At 40.7% G+C, this 27517-nt stretch overlaps 2 protein-coding genes and 1 long non-coding RNA gene across 11 annotated transcripts in view; 2 read left to right on the top strand and 1 right to left on the bottom strand.

Moving 5' to 3' along the window:
• CEP76 (centrosomal protein 76) overlaps window positions 1–27517 on the top strand; it is a 138401-nt gene that overhangs the window by 2128 nt on the left and 108756 nt on the right. For 2 of the 4 annotated variants that reach the window (XM_081205604.1, XM_081205605.1), the window contains exons 5-13: window positions 596–820; window positions 2123–2308; window positions 3495–3592; window positions 5550–5678; window positions 6610–6801; window positions 8202–8368; window positions 9424–9757; window positions 10807–11024; window positions 12270–14033. In XM_081205604.1, the coding sequence (XP_081061730.1) occupies window positions 596–820; window positions 2123–2308; window positions 3495–3592; window positions 5550–5678; window positions 6610–6801; window positions 8202–8368; window positions 9424–9757; window positions 10807–11024; window positions 12270–12408 (1688 nt within the window). In that variant the 3' untranslated portion in view covers window positions 12409–14033. Of the gene's footprint in view, window positions 1–595; window positions 821–2122; window positions 2309–3494; window positions 3593–5549; window positions 5679–6609; window positions 6802–8201; window positions 8369–9423; window positions 9758–10806; window positions 11759–12269; window positions 14034–27517 lie in introns of those variants that run through there. The other 2 variants (XR_014010900.1, XM_081205606.1) reach the window with 2 other exon arrangements.
• On the bottom strand, window positions 6820–14187 carry LOC308593356. The gene is made up of 3 exons (XR_014010909.1): window positions 14040–14187; window positions 9494–9695; window positions 6820–7019 (listed from the first exon to the last, which is right to left on the bottom strand). It is a non-coding gene; the product is annotated as an uncharacterized lncRNA (long non-coding RNA).
• The window catches only part of SPIRE1 (spire type actin nucleation factor 1), an 85354-nt gene continuing 72187 nt past the window's right edge, over window positions 14351–27517 (top strand). For 2 of the 6 annotated variants that reach the window (XM_081205591.1, XM_081205595.1), the window contains exon 1: window positions 14351–14833. In XM_081205591.1, the coding sequence (XP_081061717.1) occupies window positions 14503–14833 (331 nt within the window). In that variant the 5' untranslated portion in view covers window positions 14351–14502. The remainder of the gene's footprint in view (window positions 14834–27517) is intronic. The other 4 variants (XM_081205592.1, XM_081205596.1, XM_081205593.1 and 1 more) reach the window with 3 other exon arrangements.

Below are 27517 nucleotides of genomic sequence, written 5' to 3' on the forward strand. Positions count from 1 at the left end.
TCCTCTTCTGCCCCAAGCAGCTCCTGCCACCCCCCAGCCCCCATATCTGCTTCAGAGGGTTTCCCATAACTTTCATAGCAGATATTTGGAATGGGTGGGCTGAAAGGGGGAAGAAGAGGAAAGTGAGGTCACATTGTGCAAGCAGAATCCTGCTCAGTTCACAAGGAGACATATTAGTTATAAAGGCTGGGTTGTATTCAACTTAATTATGATCAGGTTGGTATGTACATATACTGTACATGTTACCAAGTATCTGCTAAGACTAGTTTAATGTAGCAAATTAGAAAATGTAGATGTATGAGAACAATATGATCATAACTCAGGAAGGAATTTTGGAGAATAATTCTCAGATAAGTGACCAGGTAGGATTATTTTGGACTATCCCTAGATAACCTTCTTGGTAGGGGAATTACAAGATATACTTGGGGCACTCTGTGGATGAATGGATTGTGGTTGTTTGCCATGATTGTTGTTGTAACCCTACGTCTTGGCTAACTAGTTTTTTAAACCTACTTTCTAGTGTTTCCTATTTATGTTAAATACATTTTTTATGAACTGCTTGCACCTCTTTTATATTTATTGTTACACTTCACAGCAAATATTGACCCAACACGAAGGTATCTTTATCTTCAGGTTTTGGGTGGAAAAGCTTTTCTGGAACATCTGCAGGAACCAGAACCTTTACCTGGTCAAATTTGTTCTACTTTGACACTTTGCTTGCATTTCCGAAACCAACGTTTCCGCTCTAAACCTGTCCCGTGCGCCTGTGAACCAGATTTCAGTGATGGTTTTCTACTTGAAGTATATAAGGAAAGCTTAGGTAAGGAAGCCTGCAGTCTAAAAATGAATAATGTGTTGGGTTGCGCTTCAGAAATAGTCCAAGAGTAGTTGTTCCATAAACAGTAATATAACCTGCATTCTTTTTTTAACATGCAGAATTTCATTAAGAGGCCCCACAATTCCAAACATTTAATAATAATAATAATAATAATAATAATAATAATAATAATAATAATAATTTATTATTTGTACCCCGCCCATCTGGCTGGGTTTCCCCAGCCACTCTGGGCGGCTTCCAACAAAGATGAAAAATACACTAAAATGTCACATATTAAAAACTTCCCTGAACAGGGCTGCCTTCAGATGTCTTCTGAATGTCAGGTAGTTGTTTATCGCTTTGACATCTGATGGGAGGGCGTTCCACAGGGCGGGCGCCGCTACCGAGAAGGCCCTCTGCCTGGTTCCCTGTAACTTGGCCTCTCGCAGTGAGGGAACCGCCAGAAGGCTCTCGGAGCTGGACCTCGGTGTCCGGGCAGAACGATGGGGGTGGAGGCGCTCCTTCAGATATACTGGACCGAGGCCGTTTAGGGCTTTAAAGGTCAGCACCAACACTTTGAATTGTGCTCAGAAACGTACTGGGGCACTTTAGTATTTGCCTTTATGTTCCTTTTCCCACTTGTTTTGAAACAAAGGATCACAGAAACAGAGTTCACTTTTAAGGATCCTGATCTTCCCTTTCCAGCTACATCTTTGCCTGTCTCATACCTGTCATATGTTAGATAGGCAGTGGGTATACTTTTGGAGGAACTGCCTTGTCAGGCTAGGTGTTCACCACTGCTGTTATTCCTTGGCTTCTTCTAGATATGAAAGAGATCTTGATAATTTATATATATATTTGAAAATGTTTTAAAATTCTATTAGATCTTATACTCAATTATCTGCTCTAATGAGAAAGTTGGCAAGCTTGAGTGAGTTGATATTACAATTTCACTTCAAGTGCCTTGGTAATAGCTTTCTAAGTAATAACCAGCAATCAAAACTCATTATACTATTCTATATTGGGGAACCTCTGGCCCTCCAAATGATCATCTACTCAAACGCTCAGCAGCCCCAGCCAGCATGACCAATGACCTGGGATTTATATGAGTTGGAGTCCAGCATCCTCTGGAAGACACAAGTTCCCCACCCTCATTCTGCGTATTTTTACACAGGTCAATTGTGTTCTGCTGTCATATGCAATGCTCCAGAATGCAATCCCCGCAAATCAGGGGTTGCCTGTGTGGATGGGAAATGCTTTTAACAGAAATGTGTTCTTAACTTCATTTTGCTGTGCTGCTGACAGGTGAAGCAAGTAAAATGGCAGATGCAACCACTATGCTATCAATTTGTGATCCAGTGCATATTGTCTTGATCAAAACAGACACATCTGGTGAGACCACATTAGTAGCATCCTATTTCTTAGAGTGGCGGTCTGTCCTTTGTGCAGAGAACAGGATTACAAATGTCGCTGTTGAACTTCTGGGTGTAGGTAAGTTTTAAGACTACTTCAACAATGGAAAACAATATTGTCTGAGAGTGACAGACTACTCAAAATGAGACAGGAGCAGTAAGGGTTTAATTTAGTTGACAAAAGTAGATTACCATAAGTACTTGTGTTGTGTAGTATAATTTAGTGGCATATCACCTAATGAGCTTAAATCTCATAAACACTTTTTTTTGCTATTTGAATACCTGCTCTTTTAACATATATATATTTGTTTTCGTTAACAAAGAAAAAAAATGTGATACTTACCCAGTCTGGTAAATGAACCTTAGCCATTTGGTATAACATTTCACTCAACAGGGAGCAAAAGCCTTCTGCTAGATTAAGTGGCAATGGGATGTAGGTGCTATAATTTATAGTGATGAATAGAATTGGATATATAAACATATTTAAAATGTGATGTTAATAACAATGGAAAAAAACCCATTGCAAAATGCAGTACAGATGGTATCTGACACCACCTGTTAAAAAAGAATTTATACCCTCCAGCAAGATACATGTTAGAGATGTCAGAACCTGATATGCACATTTTGGAATTGTTTGCAAAGAAGGCCCTTTCGATAGAAATTCTTTTATGTAATTACATATATAATTGGGTGTGGTGTGGCTTTGAATCCCAAATATATGCTCCTTGGTTACATAAAAATGAGTTATACTTAGAATTTTATAAATATTATTAATAGCAACAAAGCAAGTAATACCAGGAAATGCAAAAACCTCAACTGCACCAAATATAATGAAATGCCACACAAAAAAATCAGGAATATAGTTGTTGTTTTAACAAAGTTACTTTATAAGCTGTAAAAAAGGTCAAGCTGATAAATTTAACCAAAATATGTATTTAGGGATTGAAATCTGACATTTCAAGGTAAAATTCAACCATATATTTTGTTCAACTTAATTTGAAGTTGTTTAAAGTGTTGATAAATTAGGCTGCAAGTCTAGCCATCTATACTCAGAAGTAAGTCCCATTGAATTCAAAGGGGCTTACTCCCAGGTAAGGCGGTTTAGAATTGCAGTCCTATTGATTACTACTTTAGAACAAATATATAGCACTTTAATTGTCAATATTGTTTGATGACTTTTTAATGTACACTGTAGAGTTGCTGTTCATTAAAAAAATTATTTTAAAAAAATGTTTTCTTATCAAGCCATGTGTTTTGGTCCAAAGGTACAGAATCAAAAGTTTCTGTTGGAGTACTTAATATCAGACTTGAAATGTATCCAAAGCTAAATAAGACACTTTCTCAGGAAATAGTTACTACTCAGGTAAGTCTGAACTTGTATAAGCACTCTTTTAAGCATTATTATTTTAATGCAATTCAGATTGATGTAATGTTATTCTAAATAAAGGAACTCTGAATATATGTTTCATTGCAATCAGTCACAAATGTTCTGCAGATGTCCCTCTCCTGATTAATCAAGACTGATGTCATGTTACAAACTTAAATCTTTATTACTTCTGCAGTACAATAAAGAGTAAAACACAATTTAAAATCAAATTCAAGCAAACTAACAGCATAATCTATTACAAAATTCAATAACTTTTGCTATCGTAATAAAACTATAACACTCATTACTGAAAAAAAACACCCTCTAGTCTAGTAATCCTACTCATTTACAGATTAAGCATTTTAACAAGAGAGTTGAAAGTCTCCAGCTATCTGACAACTTTCATATGCCTTCATTATTCTAAATCAGGCATAGGCAAACTCGGCCCTCCAGATGTTTTGGGACTACAACTCCCATCCTCCCTAGCTAACAGGACCAGTGGTCAGGGATGATGGGAATTGTAGTCTCAAAACATCTGGAGGGCCAAGTTTGCCTTTGCCTGTAATCTACATCATGCTGTCAAATTTAGCCCATTTCTTTTCAACAGACATGTCATATTACAATTAATATTAAACACAGAATAAAAAGGCAATCCTGTGGTTATGGATCTGTTTGGCTTGGGCTTGGAGAATTAGCAAAGAAAGTTTACATATTATTCTTAAAAGAGAATTTTGCTCATATTTCCTCCCATTTTTTTGTTCTGACCATCAAGACTGACACAAGAGGGCACTGTCCATCAGCTTTTATATATATCCACTAGTTAAACCAGATAGCATGAATTTATTACAGTGGTACCTCGGGTTACATACGCTTCAGGTTACAGACTCCGCTAACCCAGAAATAGTACCTTGGGTTAAGAACTTTGCTTCCGGATGGGAACAGAAATTGTGCTCCATCGGCGTGGCAGCAGCAGGAGGCCCCATTAGCTAAAGTGGTGCTTCAGGTTAAGAACATTTTCAGATTAAGAACGGACCTCCGGAACAAATTAAGTACTTAACCCGAGGTACCACTGTACTGTAGTTTGCCCAAACAACCACTTTTCTGTTTTTTCTACATATTCATGTAGATCAGACTGGGCAGTAAATTTCTCCCTTCTCCTTAGTAGCATGGTTTACTGATGTTCCCTAGAATTATTTCTTCAGTTTACTTTATCTGCTTCTGATCTTGGTAGTGCACAAGCCCTGCAGGTAAAGAAGTCCTCATGTGATTACTAGAGAATTGGGTTGTTCTGCTGGTCCCACTCCCAAGGTTGTGTGGCTTGCCTCATCTGCAACATCTACATCTTAGGCTTTTCCTCTGCAAATGTAAACTTACGTGCATAGATATGTGTGCTCTGCAAAAATCCACACCTAATATATAGATACTGATGTGGGAAGCCGGGAATCCCCACTCTCCAGTAATTCTTTGAGGATCCCTTCATCTGTATGAAGGAGCCCATAGTATTCTGGATTAAACAGATTAATCCTTGTGTATCTGGTGGAAACTACATTTGAGTAATGTGGAACTTGATAAATCATCTCTTGATGTGTATCAACAATGTACATAGAAAACAAATCATAGTTCCTTGTCCTAGGTGCTTGAAATCCATGTACATTCTTTTTATAACAATGTCCAGGGTGAATTATATGATTCTATGACTCCTGCATATTATTGCTTCAAAGCAAGTTTTGGAATACTCTGCTAGGGGGGAAAAATGTCCAAACATATTTCTATTTACTTCATTGACATTTTATTCAAAGCCAATGACAGCACTGGAATAGGCACAACCAGTCTATATATGTTCTTCTGAAAAGCAGCAGTCAGAATCCAAGACACCTTTGTACATGTTCTGGGAAATAGGGCTAAAAATGTATGTGCATACGTATATCACATAGTGTTCATTTCTGAATTTCAGTTTTCTTTAGAACGCCAGAAAACAGCAGAAAAAGAACGCCTGTTTCTTGTTTATGCTAAACAGTGGTGGAGAGAATATCTGCAGATTAGGACTTCACACAACACAAGACTGGTGAAAATTTTTGCACAGGTCTGTCAACTTATTTTTTCCAAAATTTACTGGTTTTTCCAAATTTACAGGTCCAAATTTACTGGTTTTCCCAGTACAACCCTGTATTGTATTCATAGTTGAGAACTGGAATATTTAACAGTTAACTTGTCAGAGTGTAAACTATTCTACCCTACAAGTCTTGGCTGCATTATTTTTTACTGATTCCAGACACTTGTTTTCCTGCAGTAGAGGAGGAGATCCTTGGACTGGTTGTCCCTTCCACTCATTCTACTAGACAGGCCTATGCAATTCAATAAGTTTATCTTCGAGCAGCAAGGCATCCCCCTCTCAGTTCCTTCCTGCTTAGCTCTTAGTGCAGGTTGTTGATGGAACTGCTCATGCACCTTGGCAGGAGCAGGATTTTGAAAGTAAGATGACAATCTTTGCCTTCTCATTACCCTTGGACTCTAATGAGAATGAAACATTTGTAGCTCTTTTATAGAAGTAACCTTGAAATGGAGTAAAGCAGGACATTGTGTAACTATAACCGCAAAACCTGCTATCTTCCAAACTACCATAAAAAAACCTAAGTATTCTGGCTTTCGTTGGAGGCACAAATTGGAAAGGAAGTTCTAGAGCAGTTGTGGTAGAGAATCCCATTTTTGATATGGAAGACAATTGTTTCCATACTGTGGTACCTCGGGTTAAGTACTTAATTCGTTCCGGAGGTCTGTACTTAACCTGAAACTGTTCTTAACCTGAAGCACCACTTTAGCTAATGGGGCCTCCTGCTGTTGCTGCGCCGCCGGAGCACGATTTCTGTCCTCATCCTGAAGCAAAGTTCTTAACCTGAAGCACTATTTCTGGGTTAACGGAATCTGTAACCTGAAGCGTATGTAACCCGAGGTACCACTGTATTTTCTTTCAGTTAAACGTCATTTGATAGCCTTTTGTATATTTTTATATGCAGGATGAAAATGGGATAAACAGGCCAGTCTGTTCATACGTCAAGCCTCTTCGAGCAGGCAGACTTCTAGACACACCCAGGCAAGCGGCAAGATTTGTCAGTGTGCTTGGTTATGAAAGAGCCCCTATCATCGGTGGAGGAAATAGTAAACAAGAACAGTGGTGTACTCTTCTGGCTTTTCTATGTAGAAATAAGGTACCTGACACTCCTTAAGATATTATAATTCAAAATTTTATTGTGTAGTATCAATTCATGGTGTAAATCTCTTTTAAGTTGTGGCTTCTTCCAACTCTATAGTTCTATGATTCTTTGAATCTATCCAGAAATCTTGCACTTTGGTATTCGTGCAAACTTTTGTTCCATCTTCCACCCATATTGCATGCTGTGTTTCCTAATGTTCTGCAGCAGCAGGCCTGAAGCAGGGAGAGTGAAATGGCCAGTAAACACACCCACATGCACATGCATTGCAATACTGTTCAGTACTTCTGTTGCAGACAGTTTTCCATATTTTATTTCATAAACTTGGCTAGATGAACTTAGTATGAGCTTATTTATTTAAAAGCATTTATAAACCACTTAATATTTAAAAACCCACATGGTAGATGTGTTACAGCAGCATTTGGAAGATTAAGAATGTTTAATTGCTTATTGAATTTCTTCTGTAAGTATGCAGAAAGTGTTGCACATATGTCTGGACTACAGTGGATGCTACACCACTCTAGTATGACCAGCTAGAAAGTACACAGTTTCATTGACAACAGTTGTGGGTGTTCCAATACACATCCTCCTATGAAAGCTGTGGGCCTGATCAGAGAAGGAAGCTTACCCCCAGTAGCAGCCAGCATGATGGGGGTGGAGCTGCACTCCTGGGTGGGGGGCAGGGCAGGGCAAGGTAGTGCTGAGGTTGTGGCTCTGCACATCCACTGGTGGAGCCAATCTGTCACTCCTGTTGATGTGTCCTAGTAACCCTAACCTTGCCATTGCTCTTCCCCATCTTGGTAAGCTGAAGTGACATCCGTGTTAGGAAGGCACCTTGGTGTCTCTGTCCCATCATGCTGGCTGCTACAGTATTGTTAAACTATAGAAGCTAATTATACTTTCCAGAATGTTGCTCAAGTAGAATTTGGTGTATGGCTTTCTCTAGTAGTGCTAGTAAGACCAGGAATAAGTCCTAGTGTACAGTTTCTGTATAAGGCTGTGAAATACTTGATTCTAGGTTAATGATTGTCTGTACTCTTAATCTTGCATATACTAACTGTGGGTTGTATTGAATTGAATTTTACTCAGTGTAGATACATTGAAATTAATGGACCTAAGCAATGTTCATTCATTTAATCAGGCCTCATCTGAGTAGGACTAGCATTGGAGTCAACCTTTTCTTTCAATAACATCTATGTTAACATGATGGTAACATTTTTGTCACTAACCTAAGCAAAGCAATTCACTCTTCCTCTTTGCTTTTATTTTCAATCTGTAAATCTCGAATTCTTGCCATTATCTGCTAAATTTTCATTAGATGCCAATTTAAGACACCTTACTTTTTTTGTATGAACTCATGTTACACATTTTAATATATTCCCCCCCCCCCCTTTCAGGGAGACTGTGAGGATCATTCTAACCTTTTGTGCAGTCTTCTACTGGGATTTGGACTAGAAGCCTTTGTCTGTGTAGGAACAAAGGCCAAAGGAGCTCCTCACACTTGGGTAATGACTTACGGGATTGATGGAATAATCACTTTCTGGGAGAGTTTAACAGGACATAGGTAAGTAAGTCGATTATGCTGTAAAATTGAACAAATTCAAGGAATCTTCAGACATAATACCAATCCACAGTTTAGTGTTTCATCTGAACATTCTGCATGTGTGTCATTTGCTAATGAAATTTTATTAACCAACTCCCAGTTATGGCTAATGTGCTTTAATGTGTTTTTGCTTCTTTTCAGGGACTTCTTCATTTGCTTGTTTTATTGCAGGAACATGTCTGGCATCCTGAATGCATGGCTCCACTAAAATGGCAAATACTGGGCATGCTGGAAAATATTCTGTGCTCAATCTGTAGCTACTCAGGAACATATAAATAACACTACAAGACTAAAAGAACATGGCACCACTTGGAGTCAGCTGGGCTGTGACTTTGAAAATACTAATTGAAGCTCTTCTCTCAGTCAGCTCTCCTAGCAATTACATAATGATGGCATTAATCATGGGCAGCAATGTCACAATAGCCAGACTGACCACACTTAACCTATTCCTTCTCTAAAATATGGCTAGGGAGTATTTCAGGCAGGGGGAAGACTTGACAGATAGCCCAGTAGGAAGAAATGCCACAATAAGAAGTGGACAGTACATACAAAACTTGTGTATTTTCTTTCAACTCTTGTCTGCAATCAATATTTTTAATAATGCCCAATCATTACATTTAAGTGTGGTTGTACAATAGAAGATACCTGGTTTGGAATAGAAAGGTACAGCGACATAAGAACTGAGAGGAGCAGCTACAAGAGTGAGGGCAAAGTGTGTAGCCTCTACTCTGATGAAGTGTTGCATTAAGAAATGTGGAACAGGGATTCAAATTTTGGTTTTGGACATGCACTGTTAGGCCTGGGTGAATGGGGTTCATGCTTTAAAGGGGAGTGTACATTCCTGAGACTCGCTCCCAACTTCCTAAACATAGCTGATCAATAAAAACAGACAGTATTTTCTGTGCACCAGCCAAATGTCTATGTAAACTGAGAAGTACTTTGGGACTTCCTAGTTCTGGTTTTAAATTACTTTACTTTGTAGGTTAACTTATTAAATCATACCTATTAATTTTCAGATATATCCACAATCCTATAAAACCTGATGATCCTCCAATTGTTGAACAACCCAAGCCACTGTATCCTTACCGAACAATAGGATGTGTCTTCAATCATCACAAGTTTTTGGCAAACTGCCAGCCTACTGATGCCGTAGAAGTCTGTTCCTTTGACTTGCATGATGAATCCAAATGGAAACCAATGAGTGGCGAAGCAATCAAATCTGTATGTTCTCCAGGAGCCACAACTGCACTTCCTCCTTTTCCTCCTCTCTGTGCTTCGTCAGTAGATGCTGCAGTGACAAGCAATGAACTGGAGTTGCAACTGAGAATGTTAGTGGTAGAACACAGGAAGGTACATGCCATTATTTGTGTGCAAAATGGTGTTTGGCTGCTTCTGCATTTCAGTAGGTTAAAGTTATTTTCAAAATGTATTTGAGTCAACACAGTTCCTTTCTTACATTTGATACTCATGGTATGAAGTTGACTTTATCCCAACATATGTAGAAAGCAAGTATAGGCACTATCCACACCTTGCGGAAATTCTGGATTTATGTAGATGCATCTGTGCATAAACTGAAAGCAATTTGCTTTTACTCCATCTGGTTTACCAGTAAAACAATTTACTTTATGTAAAATATGTTTAGCAAATATGTTTGAAGCTTGTTTTAAAGGAACATAGGAAGCAGCCCTCTAGTAAGTCATATCATTGGTATATCTAGCTCACTATTGTTAACACTGACTTCAGTTTTTCTCAGCCCTATCTGGAGACACGTGGCATTTCAGCTAGGACCTTTTGCATGCAAATTCAAATCCCCGCAACTGGGTGAGCTCCCGTTGTTCAGTCCCAGCTCCTGCCCACCCTTTGCCCTGCTCTGGTTTGCCAGAAGCGGCTTAGTCATGCTGCCCACATGACCCAGAAGCTGTACACCGGCTCCCTCGGCCAGTAAAGCGAGATGTGCACCGCAACCCCAGAGTCATTTGCGACTGGACTTCTTATTATTGCTAACTAAATATGCTCTTGGACCTTTTAACCTGAGGTGGGCAACCTCTGGCCCGCAGGCCTCATTAGGCCTACCATTATATGCCAGGTATGGGACAGGTAAAAGCCTGGCTCAGCCAAAAGGGCAGTGCCTGCAAAGCCCCGTTTAAAGTGCTGCACAATACAGTATAGCATTTTGAAAGGGACTTCTGAAGACCTGTGGACAAAAAACATATCAGCTGACATCACAATAACATCTCCCCCCATAAATTGGTCTGAAAGTGGTGGGAGGGAAAACATTCTGGACCACTGAGCTAAAAAAAGGTTCCCCCACTCCTATTTTCCTCTATTAAGCAGGTGAACTAAGCATTGTTATGTACCAACTAGTCCTAATTCCCTTCTTTATTTGATTCAACATACAGGACCTTGGTTTTTCAACAGTTTGGGACGACCAACTTTCCTACCTCTTGTCACCAGCCTTGGCAGCCTATGAACTTGAACGTACCACAGGTGTTTCTTCAGGTAATGAAGAATTTCAAGATGCCATCAGGAGAGCAGTACCCGATGGACACACATTCAAAGGATTTCCCATTCATTTTGTACACAGAAATGCAAGGAGAGCATTTGCTGCATGCCTTCGGTAAACTTCCTTCTGCTCTTTTTACGCTGTAGTGTTGCATACAATCAGTGCTTTTTTTGTTGAAAAAATAAGGTGCCAATATTGGTATCTTGATAAAAATGTTGTGGGTGCAAGCACTAGACGGCTGCCATGGGTAGCATAGATAGAGGTGACCGTACAGGTGAGCACCATTACAACAAGAGTGTTGCATAACATAATCAGAATATAATATCAGATACCAGCATTTATAGCTAATCATATAAGGCTGAACATATAAGATTCAATATTAGTTACAATAAATCAGAAAAAGTTAAAATTACTGACCTACAAAAGAAAAATAATATGACATAACAAAAGGGAATAAGATATATATTCATGTAAGTTGAGAAAATGGAAACAAATGAGATATAATTTAATAATATCTTGCATGAAAAATTGAGGCTAAATTTTTAATAATTCTCATATGAACCTTGTTCATGAAGTATACAACTGGTTATTTTATACATGTAGCTAGGTAAAGGTAAAGGGGCCCCTGACTGTTAAGTCATTGCGGACGACTCTGGGGTTGCGGTGCTCATCTCGCTTTACTGGCAGAGGGAGCCAGCGTTTGTCTGCAGACAGCTTCCAGGTCATATGGCCAGCATGATTAAGCCATTTCTGATGAACCAGAGCAGCGCACAGAAATGCCGTTTACCCTCCCGCCGGAGCGGTACCTATTTATCTACTTGCACTTTGATGTGCTTTCGAACTGCTAGGTTGGCAGGAGCAGGGACTGAACAACGGGAGCTCACCCCATCACCGGGATTCGAGCCGCCGACCTTCTGATCGGCAAGCCCTAGGCTCTGTGTTTTAGACCACTACATCCTATACATGTAGCTAGAGATGAACTAATATTGGTTGTGTAGTCCTGCTCACTCATATTTTAGTTTTATATTCATTTCTGGCCACCTGTTAAGTGTTCTGGATGAAGATGGGTCATCTGTTAGTCAACATTTGTGACAAAATGTATCAGTCAGCATGATATCATTCAGGCCATAGAAATAACTTGTGGAGTAAGCTATGCTTGGTATGGCTAAATTCATAGCAAAGGCTTTGCACAATTGGATGGTTAATTGCTATGTCAAACTTCTGGTATGCAGATTTGCAGATTAAGACAATGGCTGCAGTTAACCACTTCTGTAATGGTTACTATCCTTACAATTTAAAAAAATGTCTCAAATTCAACAGCTGAGTGACTGGTTTTTGTGTTTCCCTTTCCTGAAATAGGTCTCCTTTTTGTGACGAAATCCTGTGCTGTAGAGGGGACCAAGTGCGACTTGCAGTTCGTGTCAGAGTTTTCACATATCCTGAATCTGCATGTGCCGTATGGATCATGTTTGCTTGCAAATACCGTTGCGTACTCTAAGAACCACTTGCACTTTGAACTGAGATCCTCCGCAGTTATGTCAAAGTCCAATTGAGGTCAAATACTTTTCACTATTAATGATGTCAGGCTTGCATTCTGATCCTCAACACATTTACTTGGAAGTAAATCCCATTGGTTTGTACTCAGCACTGCTGTTCCAGTTGCTCAGACTTTGACTTGCGCAACTGAACTTCCCCATCCTCTCTTCCACCCTGCACCCCCTGTGCACTCTTAAAGTCTGCTCCAGTGGGTTGGAGGACCCTCCAGAGCAGATTTTGAGGAGGCGAAGAAGGAAAAGTCCCACTGTGCAACTAGAACTCTACTCACTCCGTGTTGGATACAACCCACTGATTTCAGTGCAACATTTATCTAAGTGTGCTTAGGATCACAGCCTTGAAGAGACAAGATTGAATATTATTGTATTTAATGGTATGCCTTTAGTAAAGGCTTCTGCCACAATATAATGTTATGAGTTTTGGCTGTGTGATTGTGTTCAGAGTATCATGACAGAAAATCTTTGTACAAAGTGTAATTAAAATGTATATTTTTATGTAATAAAAGTTATATTTCTTAACAAAAGGGAAGACTGCACTAATTGTCAGTCGGTGTCCAAATATTCTGTAGTTCACCTCTCTATACTGGATCTTTGTGTGTATCCTGTTTAATTGCAGTGAAATTATAAAGCTGAAAGACCAATGCATTTTGCTTTCACTTGGAACACACCATAACATAACGGAAAAAAGAGAATGTTGATTGTGTGTGTGTGTGTGATCATAATCTAAGAAAGTGTCGCTAAGGGAGGAATCCTGTGCACAAGAAGTTGGCATAAAGCAAGCTGATGTCAAGTTATACAAAATCTAAACCCAATTCAGCAGTGGGGCTGCTTCTGTACCTAAGCTTGGCAGAGGGAAAACAAGCCTTTAAAATACTGTTGTATGCTGGGCTGGCATGTGACCGCACAGGCTTAGGATCCAGTCTAAGTCTCCCTTCTCTGGACCCACCCCTAGAACAGAAGGAATGGTAAAGGCCATGCTTTGAGCCAATGTGGATCCATCTACCCTGCTTGGGTCTTTGTCACAAGCCAGAAGAAGAAGAAGGAGAAGAAGAAGAAGAAGAGTTTGGATTTGATATCCCGCCTTTCACGCCCCTTCAGGAGTCTCAAAGTGGCTAACAATCTCCTTTTCCCTTCCTCCCCCACAACAAACACTCTGTGAGGTGAGTGGGGCTGAGAGACTTCAAAGAAGTGTGACTGGCCCAAGGTCACCCAGCAGCTGCATGTGGAGGAGCGGAGACGCGAACCCGGTTCCCCAGATTACGAGTCTACCGCTCTTAACCACTACACACAGGTGACCATCTTGCATACAAAACTTGTCCTGCACCCCTGAGCAAAGGGTCCGTTTCTCCCAAATTAATTCTGAAATACCACTCCAGAATTCACGGGTTTAGCTGGGGGGAGGAATGGCAGGCTCCTTATTAATTTAGTACTGAAGCACTGCGGCCAAGTTAGTCATATCCTGACGCTTGGCAAATCCCCATGCGGAAGGCTTTGGCGCCTAATTAATTTTCTTCCCTGGGGGAGGCCGGGCCCTCGTGGCTGGCTCTATTCCTCCCAACCCGGACACATGATATACCGGTATGTACACTTCTCCCCCTGGTTCATTCCCCCCGCTTCTTGCTGTCCTTGCTTCCCGCAGGCAGGCGGCAGTGTAACCCAGCAGAGCCCGAGGCCAGGAGGAGGAGGAGGGACGCCATTGCGTTGCTATGAGGTGACTCCCGCCTTCCATACTCTCCTCCCCCTCCAGCCACGGACTGACTCGCTCTGTGGTGGCGGTGGCGGCGCTGCTGATGCCTGCCTGCCTTCCTCGCCGGTGACTAGGGCGGCTCACGCGCTTTCTTATTTATTGAGGGAAGCGGGGGGAGGGGTGCGGGAAGAAGAACATGAAGGCGGCGGGCAACGGGCAGCCGCGGCGGCAGCAGCAGCAGCTGAGGTGAAGCGAAGCGAGGCGGCGAAGGCAGAGGGCGAAGAGGGCAGCGAGCGCGGCCGGTCATCTCCTTTTCGTTATTATTATTATCATTCGGCTCCCCGCAGAGGGAATGGCTCACGGCGGGGCCGCGGGAAGCGACGAGCCCTTGCCGGGCACCTCCGGCCGCAGAGACGGCGGCGGCGACGACGAAGGCCGGTCTCTGGCGGCGGCGCTGGCGATGCGGGACGCGCTGTCTCTGGAGGAGATCCTGCGGCTCTACAACCAGCCCATCAACGAGGAGCAGGCGTGGGCCGTCTGCTACCAGTGCTGCGGTTCCCTCCGCTCCCGAGGCCGCCGCGGGGAGTCTCCCAGCCGCAGGGTGGAGAGCCCCGCCGACATCCGCATCTGGAAGGACGGAGCCGTCACGCTGGGCGACGGCGCTCGGAGCCCGCCGGCAGCAGGTAAAGCTCCGCGGCGAGGGCCGCCGCTGATCCCCGCCGTCTCCGTGCTCTTGAGGCTCCACTTGGGCCCCAGAAGGGTACAGGGGGTGCCCTTTGCGCGCTGTTTTCCGCCTTGTTTTCTTTCTGTGGGGGTGAATTTTTCCCCCTAGCAACGCTTTCCCCCCTTCCGTCGTCTCCCGCTCCCGGGAGGCTGCATACATCCCCCAGTAATGCAATTGCACGGCGAGGATTTCCTCCACCATTTCTCCATCACTTAGCACTGCTTCTTCCCCATGGATTTCAGGGCTGCCTCCTCCTCCTCTTCTTAGCTGCCTCAGGTCGGCGACATTCTCGCGCGCGCTCCTCCCGCACCCACAGCAACAAAAACGCCTCTGTTTCGTCTTGTTTATACAACTGCCCCATCTTCCCCAGAAACGACGGCGTTTGTATGAAGAGCTTGCTAGTTACCATTTTCTGATAATCCCTTCCCTCCCCCCCGCCCCTCCCGCTTCGCTGCGAATGTTTTTCTTCTCTCTGTTGTGCTGAAATCTAGAATTCTTATATGATCAGTAATATTTTCTGTCTTTTAAATGCTGCATTATGGCTCATGTATAGGCAAGCAGTTGGGAGACTGCAGGGTAGCTTAATTGTACCTGAAAGGATGCCTTGGTTTGGGCACAAGACGTTTCATTTTTGGATAGAACACCTAACAAAAACATCCTTCCTGTTTCATTGCCCTTGTTTGGCACTGCAGCATGGGTGACTATATTAGATACTGATACACGGTTTCTGAAATACCGAGGCTGTGTGCCTGTTTATTTACTAGAGCTCCTCCAGCACCTTTTTTCCTTTGCTCCTGCTTGGAGAAAGCCTGTGGAAAATAAAATGATGCAAAGATACTCATGTAGGTCAGCATGAGGGATTGGGGGAGGGCACTGCAAAGCAAAACAAAGAAAGCAGCTGTCAGAACCTAGGCATGTTGCTACCAGGAGGTTTAATGTCTGTTGGCTTTGTGCCTTTGTTTTGTGTTCCTTTTTAATTCCAAAACAAGGCTGCAGTCATATGCTAACTTATTTGGGAGTAAATTCCAGTGATATCAGTGTGTTCTATACACATCCACGTGAAAAATGTATAGGAAACAAGCAAGTGGTAATACATACTTTTTATAACATTGGTTTGATGTTCCCGTTTACTGAAGACTGCAACTAATCAATCATATGATTAACACAGGAAATAAAATGTGACGTTATGAATTCCTCTTATGTACTTAGGAAAAATATGTTAAACAGATTAAGCAGTTATATATAATACACACTTTATGTCCATGACTAATGTAACACCGTATTATCTTTGCCTTACATGTCTTAGCACGTGCCTTCAAAATCTCTGATTATACTAGTTACTTCAAACATACTTTAAAAAAACCAAATTAACACAGTAAACCACTTTTCAAAGTCCATAAACTCATTCTAGCAGCAAACAGATTGTACCTGTCATTTGACTGTGCAGTCAAAGAAACAATACATATGAAAAGTGACACATAGCATGCATTGTAAAGATCCTGCATTTGCTGTGTATTGTTTAATGAACATAATAAAACAAGAGTTGAAGTAATAAGACTTGAAATGGTGGTAATTTGATTTTAAAAATAGGACATCATATGAAATTTGTTTATTTCGTTGTTGTAAGAAGAACAATAGGATAACCTATTGTAGAGTTTAATGTTGGCATGACGCTCATTGTTGAGTCCTCCATAATCTCCTTCAGAACACAGTAATGAATTCTTGAATTCTACAGCAAATACTAGACAGACTTTTTATACTGGCTGGGGAATAGGAAACCTTTATGTGCAGAATTATTTTATGTCACTGTCAAAGGATATTTTGTATTCCCACATGCCAGGAACCAGAGTTAGTTCCATGTCAGAATGCAGTTCCTAGACAGGTTTTAACCTCAACATAACAAACAACAAGCATGAGTGGTATTTTGCAAAATGGTTTTTTGTTTGTTTGCCTGCAGACAGAAACATTCTGTATTTGAACACTGGCTATGATTTGTGAAAGATAATGGATGAAATCCAATGCTAGTAATACTCAGAGTAAACTCATTTAAACTAATGGATGAGTAAATTAATTTCAGTGGGTTTACTCTTGAGTATTATTACTATTATTATATTTATTTTCATCCTGCCTTTTTTCCTGACAGAGACTCAAGGCAGCTTACAGCTAAAGCAGAAACAGCTAAAAATGGGGAAAAGCAATAATTAAAAAAATATTTAAATGTTAATATATTTATCTATATATGATCTATTAAAGATACAGATCATAATGAAAACACCACAGTACCAGCCCTTCCCCTAAAAGGAGCCAGTTCCCAAATACTATTGGAACAAGAAAGTCTTCACCTGGCTGCAATAAGAAGGGAGTTCCAAAGTCTGGGAGCAACCACTGAAAAGGCCCTTGGTTATGACTTCGTTAGATATCACTCAATGTCTTTTACCTCTTTGTCCCTTTATCTTACATTATTTTAACACTTCTTATTCCCCAAATGAGGGCAAGGGCACAGCATATGACATACTCTCAGCTGAATATTAGGTTTTGTACTTGCAAATAGCATAGCTTTTTCATACTGCTGTAGGGAGGAAGGGTTTATAATAACAGAGATGTGGTATGATTAGGTTTTCAGCTGAGACTGTCAGCGCAGCCACCTGCTCTGAGTCCACACACAGCAACATGACTCATCTGTCATGGCATTGTTAAGTTGACTTTTACTGTTTATTGTAGCATTTCCTACTTTTGGTTCCTAAGACGGTTGTGAGAAGGGTTCCAAAAGAGGTGACAAGAAGCATATAGAAATGAGGAGTGCAGAACCTTCCCCTGCCAGCTGCCTATCTTCAGGAAAACATAAACTACTTTCTGGAACAACATAAGTGGTCTTAGTGCCATGCTTTGTTGTCAGCCCTCATCACACACTGTGTCTGCCCAATGGTGTAGCATGTACAGGGCTGCTGCCACCATGAAGTGGCTTGGGCTAATTATCTGGATAATAACCTCTCAGTTGATGTGGGGCAAAACAATAGCCATGTTTGCACTTACAGAGCATGTTGGCTGTCATAATTTATCTCTTGGAAACATTCCAATGTTGCTGAGAGGAAAAAACCTCTCTGATGGTTTCCTTTGATCTGTTAATCCCACATATTTTAGACTATGACAGATTATTTTTAAGTGCATGAGTAAGGGTTAACACTGACAGGTAGATCATTTAACATTATACCTTATATCCATTAGAATAAACATCTCTAAGATCCATATTTCAGTACATATATGTTTTCATTTGTTAAACTAACCTTAGAAATGTATCATGATCTTGTAAAGGAGATCTATGTGCAGAAGCAAGTCCGTATTCATACCATGCTGATTATCTGCGTCCCATCAAGCTGCACCTTTTTTCCCTCCACTGGAGATGTACAACCCTGTCAAGGGACAGTAGTTGCCTGTAACTGCAACTTGATCATGGCCTTTGTTAACAAGAAAGGAAGCAGACATAAACTCTTGAGTATTAACTCTTTTATGAGAATTTGACAACTTTTGGTAGGGAAAGTTCAAGTTTTGTTTAAGACTGTGAAAGAGGATACTGTACAATCTGCCATTATGTCATCTAAGCTAAGGAAACAGCAAATGCAATAGACTTTGATTTAGGTTGCATTCCTGTGCTCACTTTCCTGTATGAATAAGCTCAACTGAATACAATGGTACTTACTTTTGAGTAAGCATATGTAAGACAGCTCTTATATGGATGTCTAACTGCCATGACTGGGCTCATTTGGTAGAGTATGAGACCCTTAATCTCAGGGTTGTGAGTTTGAGCCCTGTGTTGGGCAAAAGATACCTGCAATGCAGAGGGTTGGACTAGATGACCCTTGTGGTCCCTTCCAACTCTACAGTTCTATGGTTTTGCTTAACTTAATGAAAAAGTGGAGCATGTTATTACTGGAAGGAATTTGAAGATCAGATAGATTTAATCTTCTTTAGTGAATGGTTATCAGTTGGGTCATAACATTCCGCAAACAAAGTGGGTGGATGAAGGCAAACGCTATTAAGTAAATAAACTAAATGCAGCTAATTCATACAAGCAAGCTATGCCATAATGCAAACTGCAAGATAATGTAATAAAACTCAGAATTATTAGAAACTGTGATCTGGAATAACATTTCCCCTCAAACGTGGTAAAGAAATTGGACCCAATTTACTTCTCTTTCCCATGTTTACTTGTCTTCATCATTCCCACCCTGCTTAAAAGCTTATATTCAGTTCCAACTATCTTTGAACCTCCAAGGGAAGGAATTTCTCCATCTCATCTTTCAAACCTATGTATGCAAATGTATATAAAATTCATTACTCTAGTAAACTACCATTGAGGTTCAAATCAAAATGTGCTAGATTAAATTATGCTAAAATACAAATCAGTTAACTAATAATAAAGTGCAAACCTCAGTCTTCTTCACTGCCTCTAACAGAAATCGAACAGAAAGCGCTGACAGGCCTGGAGCCATTGAGAAAGAGATGAAACATACCTGGAGGAACCCTGAGGTTCGCAGAAGAAAAATACTGAAGGAGACAACCCTCCAAAGTAGACCAATGAGGACTGAGCATTCTCAGTAGCTGCAGGACATTGAGTGTCAGTTAGAAAAGAAAAATGAGAATCTGGGGGTGGGGTGTAATGCGCTGCAAGCCCCCTGTTAGCAGCTTCTTGGAGGTTAGGGCATGATTGGTTGGAAGGACTCTTTAATAAGAACACTTTTGATAGGAAAGGGTGGGCTAGATACATTCTCCAGGCTGAGGGCCACGTTGCTTCTTGGGCAGCTTGCCAGAGGCCACATGGCTGTGTTCACCCAGCGTTACAAAGTGGGTAGGGAATTGGATGTGCTACTTACTTTCATATAATAAGTTACACTCTAGAAATACAAAGTCAGAAGTTCCTATACATACCCTTCTCTATCCATGCAAGCAAGAGTCACTAGCACAATTTAAAAACTCATTTGAGACAAACAATAGCACTTGAAGAGGGTGTGGAGCCTTGACAAATGTGGCTGGGGAAAATCCTAGAAGGCCTCATTTAGCTCTCCTTGTTGTGCAGCTCCGTACCTTGTATGAGGGAGTCTACCCGTTCCCCACAACAGCGAATTCAGGTGGTGACCTCTGATAGGACTGGTGCCAAAAAGGGATACTGAGAAATGAGGGTGTTCTCAGCATGCTCCAAAAAACAAGGGGTATGTAGAAGTACAGAAGGATTAAAATGTTCAGGTACACATTGTTTGGTAATCTCCAGGAGCCACAGAATGAGTAGCAAAGAAAAATGGAAAATCAGGTTGAGTGAATTGGCCTACTTGAATGCTTTAGTACGGAGGATAATATGCCTGGGTGACACTCCTGTTAGGAGCTTCAAATACATTGAAAATATTTGTTTAAAGTTGTTTGTGTTCATAGAATAAAAGAATTGAAACTTCCCAAGGTAACATTAATGACATCCCCCTGCCCTATATATGGGGAAACCCAGACAGATGGGTGAGGTATAAATAATAAAATTATTATTATTATTATTAATCATATAAATATACCTGAAGAGCAGAATTGTTCCAGTGACTTGAGTTAGAGTGTTAGTGCAGTTGTAAATAATGACCTTGCATTAAATACTAAAGTCTAAAAATAATGTGGATAAAACTGCAGTGTCTCAAGATGGAGAATGGACCTATTGTTTGCTTTAAAGTAATTATACAGGAAAATAAACTAGCATTTTAAAGACTGTTTGACATGCTAGTTTTTCTATAAATATTATTAAACATTTGATACCTTAATACATTTTTTAAAAAAAATCTACAACTCATAACAATTATGTGGATGAAATTACAACTTGATAGTTCTTACAGTGTGTTTAGGAGCGATTATCATTTAGTAAATGAAGGCTTTTTATAGAGCAATCTTATATTTGTTTATTCAGCAGTAAGCTCAATATAGATTTCAGTGAGACTTCTGATGTATAAGGGATTGCAGCTTTAATTGAGTGGTACTTCTCTAAGTCACTAGATTTGTTTTAAGGAGGCATGGGCTTCTCAGTGACATTTATTGGCTCAGTTTCTATCTTGACTGGCACAGAATTGGAATACTGATTCAATATGGTGTATATGGTTAAGTGACTATGTGCTTGTATTTTGCTGCTGGATAGTGCTTTTTCTGGAGAAACCTCAAGCGTGTCATGAGGCACGTATGTGTAGTCCTTCCCTTTTTATCGAATCTACTTATGTCTGTTATTGGTTCCAGAGTGAGGTACAAAGTCTTCTAGACTAGTTGGCTGAATGAAGCAGAATGTGCTATGTGCTACTAGGCTTAAGATGAAGTTCAAGAACTCTTGCTCTAAACTTAATAACAATTAAAATCACAGTGGAACAAATACCAGTCAAAACTTTTCCTTTCACTTACTTTTATGAAGGCTGATCTTATGGCTGTTGTTTTGGGCACTAGAAACATGTAGTTTTATAGTCAACACAAAAGCTGGCATTTCCATAATTCTTTTTTACATGATCTCTTTTTTCAGTTGAGATCAGATTCTTAAAGCAGCCAAAATGCTTTCCTTCTCCAAGTACAACTTTCAAGATAAATTGTTTGCTAGGATAAGAGGAGACCTGTATATGAAGCTACATGTTATGATTTTTCAAGGGCTTAATACTGTATTATTCTCTTGAAAGTTTAGAAAATACATTAGAGACAGAAATCAAGAAATTTCAGGGTTCTAAGGTTTACTAATATAGTAGGGGTTTTATTCCTTTACTGAACGTTTGATGAAAAAGTTCTAAGATTAACAGTGGCTGTCATTCATATGTGATACACCCTGTAGTTCATTGTTCAAATATAATAATTATTTTATTGTTAATATATTAGGGCACAGTAAGAACATATTATGCAGTCTTCTTACAGGGAAAATATATGTGCAAGGCTGGTTTCTCTTAATTCTTTCTTCTAGCCTGCTTTTCTATCTGTCATTAATGAGCAAAAAGCCATCTATTGTAGAGTTTTGTTTATAATGAAATATGATTTTATTTCCTTAACAAGGTACACACCCAGTTGAGCACTGAGATGTAAAGTGATTTTTTGGGTTGATTTAACATTACTTTGAATATTAGCCCTAGTTCTCACTGAGGTAGCAAAGGTGTGCCAGGGTTTTACTGCTTTAGGTTTCAGTGGGAGACTCACAGGATTGAACATTCCCCCATATAATATATATAAATATATATATATATCCATGTAGTCAGGTAGCATGTCAGGCTATAGCCTTTCCTCCTGAAATCTAGTTTTCTGTGTGCAGAAAATTTGTATGAAGGAGCAATCAGTCATGTGAGTTACCATCCACAGGCTGAAGTACCACTGTTCAGATAGAGTTTTACAAACTCAGTGAGTGCTAGACTTCAATTGTTGAGTCTCTTTTTATGTAATGGAGTTTGAAAGGGTAGACTGCAGCACTCTCAGATAACATTACAGAGCTAAATCTAAAGCCCGTAATTATAACTAAAAGCTGGCCAGAGCTTCTGGAGCTACAGTCTGAATGTTTTTTATTGCTTCAGGGTGCTTTGGGGGGGGGGGAGGCAATGATAACTGAGTTTTATGTCTTAAGTTTTATCCTGGTATTTTGTGTATTTTTATTTTAGCTAGAATATTGTAACACATTTGGAGTAAAACAGCAAAGAGTCTTGTGACACCTTAACATCTAACAAATTCATGTTTCAAACTTTGGTTAATTCAAACCCACTTCATCAGATTCATTAAGTGTAATCCTCAATTGGCAGCTGAGGATTATACATGTATTTATTAAATTTATTTATTATTTAATTATTATTTATTAAATTTATATCCTGCCTTTCCAGAGGAGTCCGGGGCAACAAACACACAAGTGATAAAACATCTTTAAAATATCTTTGAAACAATTTATCTTTAAAACATCTTTAAATGCATTTGGTAAAATGGACTTTAGCTTATGAAAGCTTATGCCATAACAAATTGGTTAGTATTTAATGTGCCACAGGAACCTTTGAATAGAAAAAGAGTTGAAGGTCTAAAGAAGGATAAGGAGATTGTTCCAAGCGTGGCCAGAATTGCCTGGTCAATCCAGAGGGCTTGCTAATACTGTACCATTTCTCTACCCTCAGATAAATTACAGCAGCTCTTAAGTGCTTCCCTGCTTGACAATAAAAAGGGAAGTGGTGGCAGTTTAATGAATATAAGAGGAACGCACCTCATACCCTGTTTATCTCATAAGGGAGAATGGGAGTGATTGCCCCATGGTTAAAGAAATCAGTGAATGGACTTCAATGTCTGTACACTAATGCGCAAAGCATGGGAAATAAACAAGATGAGCTTGAGCTCTTGGTACAGCAAACTAAATATGACATAATAGGCATCACTGAAATCTGGTGGGATAAGTCCCACGATTGGAATGTAATAATGGGGGGATACAATCTATTTCAGAGAAACAGACCAGACAAGAAAGGAGGAGGAGTGGCGTTATATGTCAGGGATGTGTATACCTGTGAAGAGATCCAAGATTTAGAACCTCAAAGCCAAAGTGAGAGCATTTGGGTCAAAATTAAGGGAGAGAAGAATAACAGAGACCTCATTGTGGGAGTTTACTATAGATCTCCAAGCCAAACGGAGGACATAGATGATGCCTTCCTGGAACAGATGGCCAAGCATGCAAAAGGAAGGGAGATAGTAGTAATGGGGGACTTCAATTACCCGGATATTTGTTGGATGTCAAACTCAGCCAAGAGCATAAGGTCAAACAGATTCCTCACTGGCCTTGCAGACAACTTCATTGTCCAGAAAGTGGGAGAAGCAACAAGAGGAACAGCCATTTTAGATCTAGTCCTAACCAATGTTGATGACCTGGTTAGTGGGGTAGAAGTGGAAGGATCATTAGGCGCGAGTGATCATGCTCTTCTGAAGTTTACTATACAGCGGAAAGGAGCAGCCAAGCATACTAGGACTCAATTTCTTGACTTTAAGAAAGCCGACTTCATAAAACTTAGGGAAGTGCTGGGTGAGATCCCATGGACAGTAATACTAAAAGGAAAGGAAGTTCATGATGGCTGGGAGTTTGTTAAGAGGGAGATAGTAAAAGCACAATGTCAGGCAATACCAATGAGACGGAAACATGGAAGGTGCCTAAAGAAGCCAGGGTGGCTATCTAAAGAACTTTTAACTGAGTTAAGATTAAAAAAGGATGTGTCCAAAAATGGAAAAGGGGGGAAACCACCAAAGAGGAATTCAAACAAATAGCCAGAACGTGTAGACACAAAGTCAGAAAAGCTAAAGCACAGAATGAACTCAGGCTTGCTAGAGAGGTTAAAAGCAACAAAAAAGGCTTTTATGGGTATGTTCGTAGCAAAAGGAAGAACAAAGAAACAGTGGGGTCACTCAGAGGAGAAGATGGTGAAATGCAAACAGGGGACACAGAAAGGGCTGAACTCCTCAATGCCTTCTTTGCCTCAGTCTTCTCCGATAAAGAAAACAATGCCCGACCTGAAGAATTTGGAGCAAATGATTCAGCAAAGGAAACACAGCCCAGAATAACTAAGGAGATAGTACAAGAATACTTGGCTAGTTTAGATGTATTCAAGTCTCCAGGGCCAGATGAACTGCATCCAAGAGTATTAAAAGAACTGGCAGATGTGATCTCATAACCAATGGCAGTCATCTTTGAGAATTCCTGGAGAACAGGCGAAGTCCCGGCAGACTGGAGGAGGGCAAATGTTGTCCCTATTTTCAAAAAGGGGAAAAGAGAGGACCCAAATAATTACTGCCCAGTCAGTCTGACATCAATACCAGGGAAGATTCTGGAGCAGATCATTAAGCAAACAGTCTGTGAGCACCTAGAAAGGAATGCTGTGATCACCAATAGCATGGATTTCTGAAAAATACCGTATTTTTCGCTCTATAACACGCACCCGACCATAACACGCACATAGTTTTTAGAGGAGGAAAATCCGTAGGCATGCCACCCGTAGGCATTCCCTCCATAACACGCACAGACATTTCCCCTTACTTTTTAGGAGGAAAAAAGTGAGTGTTATGGTGCAAAAAATACAGTAAGTCATGTCAGACTAACCTGATCTCATTTTTTGACAGAATTACAAGCCTGGTAGATGAAGGGAACGCAGTGGATGTAGCCTACCTTGATTTCAGCAAGGCATTTGACAAGGTGCCCCATGATATTCTTGTAAAGAAGCTGGTAAAATGCGGTCTTGACTATGCTACCACTCAGTGGATTTGTAACTGGCTGACTGACTGAACCCAAAGGGTGCTCATCAATGGTTCCTCTTCATCCTGGAGAAGAGTGACTAGTGGGGTGCCACAGGGTTCTGTCTTGGGCCTGGTCTTATTCAACATCTTTATCAACGATTTGGATGATGGACTCAAGGGTATCCTGATCAAATTTGCAGATGACACCAAACTGGGAGGGGTGGCCAACACCCCAGAGGACAGGATCACACTTCAAAACGACCTTGACAGATTAGAGAACTGGGCCAAAACAAACAAGATGAATTTTAACAGGGAGAAATGTAAGGTATTGCACTTGGGCAAAAAAAATGAGAGGCACAAATACAAGATGGGGGACACCTGGCTTGAGAGCAGTACATGTGAAAAGGATCTAGGAGTCTTGGTTGACCACAAACTTGACATGAGCCAACAGTGTGACGCGGCAGCTAAAAAAGCCAATGCAATTCTGGGCTGCATCAATAGGAGTATAGCATCTAGATCAAGGGAAATAATAGTGCCACTGTATTCTGCTCTGGTCAGACCTCACCTGGAGTACTGTGTCCAGTTCTGGGCACCACAGTTCAAGAAGGACACTGACAAACTGGAACGTGTCCAGAGGAGGGCAACCAAAATGGTCAAAGGCCTGGAAACGATGCCTTATGAGGAACGGCTAAGGGAGCTGGGCATGTTTAGCCTGGAGAAGAGGAGGTTAAGGGGTGATATGATAGCCATGTTCAAATATATAAAAGGATGTCACATAGAGGAGGGAGAAAGGTTGTTTTCTGCTGCTCCAGAGAAGCGGACACAGAGCAATGGATCCAAACTACAAGAAAGAAGATTCCACCTAAACATTAGGAAGAACTTCCTGACAGTAAGAGCTGTTCGACAGTGGAATTTGCTGCCAAGGAGTGTGGTGGAGTCTCCTACTTTGGAGGTCTTTAAGCAGAGGCTTGACAACCATATGTCAGGAGTGCTCTGATGGTGTTTCCTGCTTGGCAGGGGGTTGGACTCGATGGCCCTTGTGGTCTCTTCCAACTCTATGATTCTGTGATTCTATGTGTGGTTCCAGTTAATGCATGTTTTCAATATATAGAGAGGAGCCTTGAAAAGTGTGAATGAGGAAGGGAAATGGGAGAGGCCAGTGTCTGTATTCTTTACAAGAACTTCTGTTGAAATTGAGTCATAGATTTGTATGACTCAGTTAAGTGTCAAGTCTTCAAAGTCAGCAGGGCAAAATGTTAGACATATACTGTCACAACTTCCTGAAAAGTGGGGAAAATAAAAGCATGGCTAGAATTGCAGCACGCTGAAGAACTTGACAAGCCAGACTTTAAAGTTGTATTTTAAAAACATTTTTCTAATATCTGGATTTAATGAAGTCTGCAAATCTGTTCATCATGAAGATAGCCCCTTCTTGTGCACAAAGTGTGCTCACTTCCCATCCACCTAAGTGGATCTTTGTGACTCCTAATTTGTCATCCTCCTTTTAGACCAGCAGCTGGTGCTGAACATATGAACCTCCTTCCTTCACAGTTCCTTTCAGCCGTGATAATCTTATTTCATGAGGTGTTGCTGTCATCCACCACTGCATCCCATCCCAACATGGATAGAGTGGTGAACCTTGACAAACTCTCTGACTTCTGGCAAATCATTTCTTAGCCTAACCTACCTCACATGGTTTTGTGCAAATACACTGTCCATCTTCAGATTGTATAAATCTTTAATCTTTTAATAAAGATATCTAAGGAGAATAACATTTAGAATATTTTAGTACGTACTTTTTTGTAAGATTAAAAGGAGGAATCATTCATACATGGCATCCTGAATGCATTGCAGGAAGAGATGACTAAAAGTTTCATAGTCAATAAAAGGGGGGAGGTGGCTATTGCAGAGACAGGCAGAAGAAGAAGCAATGAGACCCTAACCTAGCTTCAACTTGGGGATGACAGTGGGAGTTCATGATCTTACATATGGTACAACACTTCTGAGAGTGGTTTGTAGCATGATATAGACTATCTGCCGTACTTCTTCTCAGCATGGAGCTGTGCAGGCTGTGAGGGCGAAGGTTGTTCCTAGTTTTGTGCTGAGCTTTGGAGATCCTTGCTTCAGACGTTCAGCATGGCATCAGATACCAGACTCCGCCCCTCTGAGGCCAGGGCCAGCATGTATTTTAGCTGTCTACTAAGGCCAATCAAAATTTGTCTATCCCTTTTTAAGGCTGATTTTTTTGGTAACAATTTTGTTAATATCTATTTATTCAAAAGCAGAATAAAATGAAGGTTGTGAAATATTGGCTAACTTGTCAATCAAATTGTGCACAGCTTCTTGCTTCCAGGGTTATTTGCATGTGTCAGGTTAAGTTATGCATGTGCAGGATGGAGGAGGTATAAACATGCAT

The sequence above is a fragment of the Podarcis bocagei genome (assembly GCF_964188305.1).
Source record: "Podarcis bocagei genome assembly, chromosome: 8".
Taxonomy (NCBI): domain Eukaryota; kingdom Metazoa; phylum Chordata; class Lepidosauria; order Squamata; family Lacertidae; genus Podarcis; species Podarcis bocagei.